Source organism: Scardinius erythrophthalmus, assembly GCF_964197995.2.
Source record: "Scardinius erythrophthalmus genome assembly, chromosome: 3".
In the NCBI taxonomy this organism is placed as follows: Eukaryota; Metazoa; Chordata; class Actinopteri; order Cypriniformes; family Leuciscidae; genus Scardinius; species Scardinius erythrophthalmus.
This window is the reverse complement of record NC_138223.1, coordinates 27,506,913-27,515,492: the sequence shown is the minus strand read 5'-3', so window position 1 is coordinate 27,515,492 and position 8,580 is coordinate 27,506,913. Positions and strand designations below refer to the sequence as shown.

General features: G+C 40.1%; 1 protein-coding gene across 1 annotated transcript; it reads left to right on the top strand.

Annotated features, from left to right (window-relative positions):
• Window positions 1-957: 957 nt before the first annotated feature.
• On the top strand, window positions 958-6,737 carry LOC308688619 (BEN domain-containing protein 5-like). The gene is made up of 7 exons (XM_081361801.1): window positions 958-3,837; window positions 4,301-4,578; window positions 5,134-5,261; window positions 5,470-5,505; window positions 5,661-5,707; window positions 6,228-6,435; window positions 6,552-6,737. The coding sequence occupies exons 2-7, from the start codon at window positions 4,370-4,372 to the stop codon at window positions 6,677-6,679; spliced, it is 756 nt and encodes a 251-aa protein (XP_081217927.1). The 5' UTR covers window positions 958-3,837; window positions 4,301-4,369; the 3' UTR covers window positions 6,680-6,737.
• The last annotated feature ends 1,843 nt before the right edge of the window (window positions 6,738-8,580 follow it).

Here is an 8,580-nt window from a genome sequence, read left to right as displayed (position 1 = left end):
TAATATTTTATTAATTGAGGAAGGTAGGTAAAGGTAAACTGTGGCGAGGGGGGCGTGGTTCTGCGCGGTCTATAATGGGAGAGAGAGAAAGGAGACAAGCGGTATGTAAGTAGGTCAAGTGCAAATGACAAACACCTGTGTCTTATTGCAGTAATTGGCGTGGAGAGACGGGATATAAGCCGCTGTCGACTCAGAGACGAGAGAGAGAGGAGGACTAGGACTCGTACGTCGGAGGTGGAGAGAGTGATCGGAGAAAGTGAAAAAGTGTTGTTAAAGGACAATTCCAGTGAAAAATTAACCTAGGGGTAATTAACACATGGTTACCGAGTCGATAGTTCCCTGAGATGCGTTTTCATGATAATCGAATATAAAGTGTTTTATCTTTAAAAACAGATTAGCTCTTAACAATAGTATATGGGGCACAGAGTAAGTAAAAGTAAATCGCTAGTTATTACCACTAACAAGGCTTATCTGTTTTTAAAGATAAAACACTTTATATTCGATTATCATGAAAACGCATTTTTCACTGGATTTGTCCGTTAATGCTGTAGCGAGGCTACGGTGCAAGCGCTGTGTGCGCGCCTTTTGTTTATTATTGTTTTGAGTAATAAAAGCATGAGTCTCAGTCACGCCGACCCCAACTTCATCACATAAACTTCTGTAAGATGCTATGTTTCTGAATTCTCTTTTCTCATGCTCTCCATACTTGTGCATGTTATATGTGGCACAGTACTATTGTGTCATTGAAAAACGTTCAATTATCTGTGCTCCTAAATTTTGGACTGTGCTCCTAGATTTTTTTAATTAGGAGCACAAGTGCTCCTAATAAAAAAAAAGTTACCAGAGAGCCCTGTTATCGGGATATGTATCGTTATCAGGGTATGAAATAGGATATGACATTTTGGTCATATTGTACAGCCCTACTGACTGCTGTCACAGAACGGGTTGTGCCCTGACCTCAAGATTTGCGCAGCTTGAACCTGGTCTAACTTCACTTTCATTTTCTCCGTGGTTGGCAGCAAGAGGCAGTACCTGAAAGCACAAAGAAACATTTGAAAAAATAATTCAACAAAACATGCACCAAACAGCAAATGGGTGTTTTAAAATGAAGGCTCATAAAAGCAGGATACAGTCTAGGAGACACTACATGTCTTTTTTTCCACCATAACAATCCAGTTTAACAACCGCTTTTTATTCCTGCTGCTATAAGGACTCGGAATTGACCCTTCGCCTAAATACGGTTGCTAAGCCACGATTGGCCTGTTGCGGTTTTCGGGCGTGACCCACTCATTTTTACCGTCTCTAATTCAGCGCTTATACCATGGTCTGGGTGAATACTCGATTCTGACTGGCTGCAGGGTGTCCATTAAAAAGTGATAGAGGACACCTAGTGAATAACCTGTCAGGCGTAACCAGGGAAACCAAGTTATTGTTTGTAAAAACTTTAGATTTCGATTGTAAAACTAATTAAAATATAAACTAATGTTTTAAAAATGTGTTATTTGGCAAGTAACCATGGTATAAGCGGACTTCGGCGGAAGTACGCTGAGCGTCGTACGGTTCACGCCTCGCCGTCGTCCATTAATACCTGACAATGGACACCTCGTCAGGCATTAACCCTTACATAATCTCTGTTCACTTTTCATTTTTTTAAGGTAATGTTGTTAAAACGGATTTTTTTTTCTTTCGTAAAATTGGTATCGGAAAAAGTACCATTCAGGAACCGGTATCGAAGTCAAGGTATCAGTATCGAATTTCTTTAAACGATACCCAGCCCTACTTTTAGACAATAATTTCAACAACAACAACAACAACATGCAACAAGCCTGTAAGGTGTGGTTGGTAGAAGAGCTCACCATGTTGGCCGTGTCATCTGGATCCAGCTGAAGATGAAGATCGCCAGATGGAGACATTGTCTGCACAGGATCAAGAAGAACAGTACTAAATGTAGTAAAGCCCAATTATGTCTTTTACTAATTTAAAAAGTAGATCCATCTCTCACCCAGACTCAGGGGCGAAACTACCCAGTGTCAGAAAGGTATGCAGCAACAATTTTGCAAATAAATTGTCATTTATTAATACAATTGAAGGGGGTGTTTCATTATGACACAGGCCCTTATGGGCAACCTTGCTCTCACCTCAACATCTGCAGTGCTCAGGTGTGGATTGATTCTGTCCCCTTGATCTATGTGGTCACCGGTGAAAGCCAAAACCTGAACAACCAGGAGTAACTTTTAGACAACAATTTCAAAAAACAATATGCCACAAGCCTGCAGGTGTGGTTGGTAGAAGAGCTCACCATGTTGGCCGTGTCATCTGGATCCAGCTGAATATCGCCAGAAGGAGACATGGTCTGCACAGGATCATGAAGAGATGGCACAAGCACAGAGTAAAAAAAACTGTACTCAATGTAGTAAAGCCTAATGGGAAATTATGTATTTTTAATTAAAAAAATAATAATTACTCTCTCACCTCAACATCTGCATCTCCTGAACCATCTGCCACCTTTAAAAGAACATCTTCAGGTAAGACTGAAGTCATACATTCTTTGAATACAATATAATTATATAATATTGATACCCAGGATTACAACATATTTCTCATGAACTGACTTACATCCAAATGTCCTCTTTTCAGTCTTGCACAGGGAAATGTAACTCTGCTCTTAGGCTCTAAGTACAATTTGTACTTGCGTTTTGACATTCTAAAATTAAAAAAAGGACATAATAATTATCAGACATATTCATGAATAGGATGTTGAATTTACAAAGTACTTACGTTACTAAAATAAGGGTATTAATAAATCATATTTATCAGGCAACATTGTTGGAAATGTTTTCTAATCCTTTGTCTGTCTGTATTAATTGAGCTTTTTAGTTTACCAGCAATTTGCCAACTAGATAACTAGGATTATTGCACTAAAAAGTGTGACACTTAGTTGCCAGATTATTTTGTACAACTGATGCAGCCTCAATTCAACAGTTCTGTAATAAATCCTACTCCATGAAGATGATAAGACTGCTTTATACTGCTATTGTTGAAACTGCTTTAGAGAGTTGTTGATTCAACATTATAATCATTGTGGAACTGTGCTGTGTTATACAGACGTGTTTAATAAACCATTTAACTTTATCATTCTATAATGGGAGCTAAGACACACGTCTGTAACCAAGGCAACAGTGCATCTCGCGCTTCCCGCCGTTAGAGTTAAATTCGCTCGTGAGGTAACCGTTACTTGTCATTTTACAGACAACTTCACTCAACAAATCTACTTAAATCTACCTAACTATACAACAGAATAGAAAATATGTTCGCCTATGTGAAATATATAGAGGACGGGTGTAAAGAAATCGTCCCCATATCCTACATTAAGGACTTTGACCTTAACGTTAGTGACCTCACTAAAACTTACTGGGTGCGCTGGCAAGAGAAGTTTTTCAAGGGACAAATATTGTTCCTAAAGGGTGAGTCGTAATAACGTTATCTCCAATAGTTCATAAATAACATAAATGTCCAACTTGGAAATACTTTAATAACTTACTAACGTTAGTAGTACGTCTATTATTACTGGGATACGAGTTTTGGCTAACGCGCTAGCAAAGCTAGTAAGCGCTTAGGACAGAGGACGCAATGCTACCGGTGTTAGTATTGCATGACAGAGTATAACGTTATAGCAGGTGCTTTCAAGTACTTACATTCAGTGTTATTAACATTCCAGAGTCCAGAGAAGAGATCGAGGAGGAACTGGCCAAGGGTAAGCGGGTCCGTGTGAGACTCCTGAAGGAGACCACGCCTCCACGGTCGCGCTCCGAGGCAGAGGAAGCCAAAGCAATAAATGTAAAGTTGATATTGCTGTTATAGTTCCGATGTTAGCTAACTTTTTAGTTGTGTAAAATTGGTAAATTAATGTTATTGGCTGCTGCTGATCTGCTATCGTTTTTCCTGTTAACTGTAATTACAGCTATTGCCAACTGTAATTACAGCTAGTGCCATCTTGTGGCACTTGAATGTAACTACAGAATGCAAGTTATAGTGAAAATATAACTGGTGGGGGGGGGGGGGGGATGTACTCCATAAACCATGTATGTACTGCAATGTATTTTTGTGTCTCTGACCACATACAGGTTATCAAATTATCACCATTATCAGGTGATAATATTAGGCTCCAATCATTAATCAATTCAATAATCATATAGGGTAATTGCTTTTACAATGCTTTGTTTGTTTTGTTTGGATGTGTGGGGGTCTTGCAATACACTGTGATGCTTTTTCCTAATTATGCTTTTATCCATGTTTTTAGACAAATCAGAAAAAAGCTGCAGAAGAGGCCAAACAAAATAATCTCTTAACCTTGCTAAAAGAGAGAAAAATGAGAAGAAAACAGTCTCCACTCTGCCCAACTCCAAGCAAGATAATGAGAGCTCAAACCCTGTCTGACTCATTGTCAGAAGAGGATGATGATGATGATGATGGTGGGGTTGTACCAGAAAAACTTTTTGAGGAGGCAAAAAAGAAGCAACATCTCTACCTAAAAAAAATAAACAATATGTCTCTACAACTACAGGAAACTACAAACAAGTAAGTGATTTTTGAATAGCCTTAAAGGAGAAGTTCACTTTTAAAATTAAAATTCTGTCATCATATACTCACCCTCATGTTGTTTCAAACCTGTATGAATTTCTTTCTTCTGCTGAACACAAAGGAAGATATTTAGAAGATTATCAGTAACCAGACAGTTTCTGGGTCCCATTGACTTCCATAGTATATTTTTTTCCTACTATGGAAGTCAATGGGACCCAAAAACTGTCTGGTTACTGATAATCTTCTAAATATCTTCCTTTCTGTTCAGCAGATGAAAGAAATTCATACAGGTTTGAAACAACATGAGGGTGGGTGAGTATATGATGACAGAATTTTCATTTTAAAAGTGAACTTCTCCTTTAATGTGTTCTGACAAGAGAATTGATCTTTAGCCCAATGTTTGATTTAACCTGCTTGTCAGAGCACCATAGCAGAACTAGGTGGTTATACTATAAGTATCTAGATAACACCTAATATATTAAAATATATATATATTTTTTCTTTCTTATAATGTCAGCTAATCATGACATACACTATGTCCGTCTATTATAGGTTAGAGGAGCAGGAGAAACTCAGAGCAGAAATTGAGGCAGAGAATAAAGAACTACGTTCTCTAAACATGCAATTGCAGCAACAATTGCTGAAGGCACTGAAATCCTCATCAACAGCAAAGTGCAGTGGTAAAGAGGACACCCCCCCCCCCAATCATCATTTAAACCAGCTAATAAGATACAAATTAAAGGAATAGCATTGGGATTGGGGAAGACTATAAGTTATTGGAGTACTTCAGCTGTGATCTTTGAGGGTTTATAAGTATATTTTTTGTTGTCATGTTTTCCATCATCTGTCATATTTGTGATATGTTTGTTTTCTTTCTAACTGTCAAAGACCCTGGAGCCCGAAGCCCAAAGGAGACCTTACAAAGTAAGGATATACATGTGTATATATAACAAATATATTACTCACAGTCACAGATATCTGAAATCTATCATGGTCCATATTTACCAAACTATAGGCCCTGATGCAAGAGGGTAAATATGTATATTGAGTACATTGACATTATTTTGTATATGTTGCAGAGTCTGACTGTTTGGTGGAACCATCTGTGTCTTCAAAGGGAGATGAGGTACAGTATTGCCCTCCCCTTACGAAAAAGAAGTATACTTTAAGTTCATTTTATAAAGTATACTTAAAGGAACCGTATGTAAGATTGTGGCCAAAACTGGTACTGCAATCACTTTCAAATTACTGTGGAGCGGTGTATCCCCTCCCCCTCCCCCCTGACTCAAGGTTGCCAGATAGGCTGCAACGTTGGCATCTGTCTTCAAATTCTTCTCCGTTTTCAGCCGTCTCCATCTTTCAAAGGAATGGTCAACATGATTTCTTAATGTCTAGTGACATATCAGGGCCATTTTATGATTACTTGAAATACATTTCTTACATACGGTTCTTATACATTCTTATTTTTAGTTTAAAAGAAGTATACTAATGGAACACTTGAATAAACATATTTTCCTAAGGCTCGTCATCTGTGTGCATGGATTAATATAAGAACCCCCAACTACAGTACACTTAAAGTTTTAATAAATTTTGTTTGCATTTGTACAATCTAGTACCTTGATTATTTTTGTTTTTAATTTTGTCAGATTCACTTGGGGGGAGATGTTCGAGTGCGCAGAGAGGCCTGGTCAAGGATTCAAAACAGCACGCGGGATTCCTTATTTGTCAAGGAGTTGGCAGTGGCAATCTGGGGCACTAAGACTCTGGGGGAAAGAAGTCTCACAGGGAAGGAATGCCCCACAACCAAAACCAGCAGGCAGCCTTTAACCCCCCAGAAACTTCAGACATTAAAAGGTAGCAGTAGCCACAAGGTCTTTGTGGGATGCCAAGTACTGGGTTATGGAGTAATACATTTTTATTTGTTCTGGTGCGACACAAGCATCACTATTTATCTGTTCATTTCTTTTCAGTCTGCTTCAAGGAGTGGCTTGACAGAAAGAATGTGGAGGAGACAGAGTTGCAGGCCAGATGGATAAAGGCCGGACGGTTCATCACAGAAAAAATAATGGACATTAACAGACTAAAAAAAAAACTTTAAAATGTGAGTATGGGGTTCCATTTGTGCCAAAAATGAGTCGACTGCTTTGTGCTTTGTACTACACATTTGTCCTTGTCAACAGTAACCTGCTAACATTTGCCTACTTTTTCAGATAAATTAGTATAAGTTGATGTGTATGCTCTCCGTTTATGTCGTTTTGTTCTGTCATCCTTACTGCATTGATCCTACTTTTTCAGGTAAATTACTAAATGTTGATGTGTATGTTCTTTGTTTATGTCGATTTGTTCTGTCGTCCTCAGTGTCATCTTAACTGTCGTCTTGTTCTGTCATCTTAACTGTTGTCTCGTTCTGTCGTCTTGTTCTGTCGTCTTGTTCTGTCGTCTCGTTCTGTCGTCTTGTTCTGTCGTCTTGTTCTGTCGTCTCTTTCTGTCGTCTTGTTCTGTCGTCTTGTTCTGTCGTCTTGTTCTGTCGTCTCTTTCTGTCGTCTTGTTCTGTCGTCTTGTTCTGTAGTCTCTTTCTGTCGTCTTGTTCTGTCGTCTTAACTGTTGTCTCGTTCTGTCGTCTTGTTCTGTCGTCTCGTTCTGTCGTCTCTTTCTGTCGTCTTGTTCTGTCGTCTCTTTCTGTCGTCTCGTTCTGTCGTCTTGTTCTGTCGTCTCTTTCTGTCGTCTCGTTCTGTCGTCTCTTTCTGTCGTCTTGTTCTGTCGTCTTAACTGTTGTCTCGTTCTGTCGTCTTGTTCTGTCGTCTTGTTCTGTCGTCTCTTTCTGTCGTCTTGTTCTGTCGTCTTGTTCTGTCGTCTCTTTCTGTCGTCTTGTTCTGTCGTCTTGTTCTGTAGTCTCTTTCTGTCGTCTTGTTCTGTCGTCTTAACTGTTGTCTCGTTCTGTCGTCTTGTTCTGTCGTCTTGTTCTGTCGTCTCTTTCTGTCGTCTCGTTCTGTCGTCTTGTTCTGTCGTCTTGTTCTGTCGTCTCTTTCTGTCGTCTCTTTCTGTCGTCTCGTTCTGTCGTCTCTTTCTGTCGTCTTGTTCTGTCGTCTCGTTCTGTCGTCTTGTTCTGTCGTCTCGTTCTGTCGTCTTGTTCTGTCGTCTCTGTGTCGTCTCGTTCTGTCGTCTCTTTCTGTCGTCTTGTTCTGTCGTCTTAACTGTTGTCTCGTTCTGTCGTCTCGTTCTGTCGTCTTGTTCTGTCGTCTCTGTCATCTCGTTCTGTCGTCTCTTTCTGTCGTCTTGTTCTGTCGTCTTGTTCTGTCGTCTCTGTGTCGTCTCGTTCTGTCGTCTCTTTCTGTCGTCTTGTTCTGTCGTCTTAACTGTTGTCTCGTTCTGTCGTCTCGTTCTGTCGTCTTGTTCTGTCGTCTCTGTGTCGTCTCGTTCTGTCGTCTCTTTCTGTCGTCTTGTTCTGTCGTCTCTGTGTCGTCTCGTTCTGTCGTCTCTTTCTGTCGTCTTGTTCTGTCGTCTCTGTGTCGTCTCGTTCTGTCGTCTCTTTCTGTCGTCTCGTTCTGTCGTCTCTTTCTGTCGTCTCTTTCTGTCGTCTCTTTCTGCCGTCTCTTTCTGTCGTCTCGTTCTGTCGTCTTAACTGTTGTCTCGTTCTGTCGTCTCGTTCTGTCGTCTCGTTCTGTCGTCTCGTTTTGTCGTCTCGTTCTGTCGTCTCGTTCAGTCGTCTCTTTCTGTTGTCTTGTTCTGTCGTCTCGTTCTGTCGTCTCGTTCTGTCGTCTCGTTTTGTCGTCTCGTTCTGTCGTCTCGTTCAGTCGTCTCTTTCTGTTGTCTTGTTCTGTTGTCTCGTTCTGTCGTCTCGTTCTGTCGTCTCGTTTTGTCGTCTCGTTCTGTCGTCTCGTTCAGTCGTCTCTTTCTGTCGTCTTGTTCTGTTGTCTCGTTCTGTCGTCTTGTTCTGTCGTCTTGTTCTGTCGTCTCTTTCTGTCGTCTTGTTCTGTTGTCTCGTTCTGTCGTCTTGTC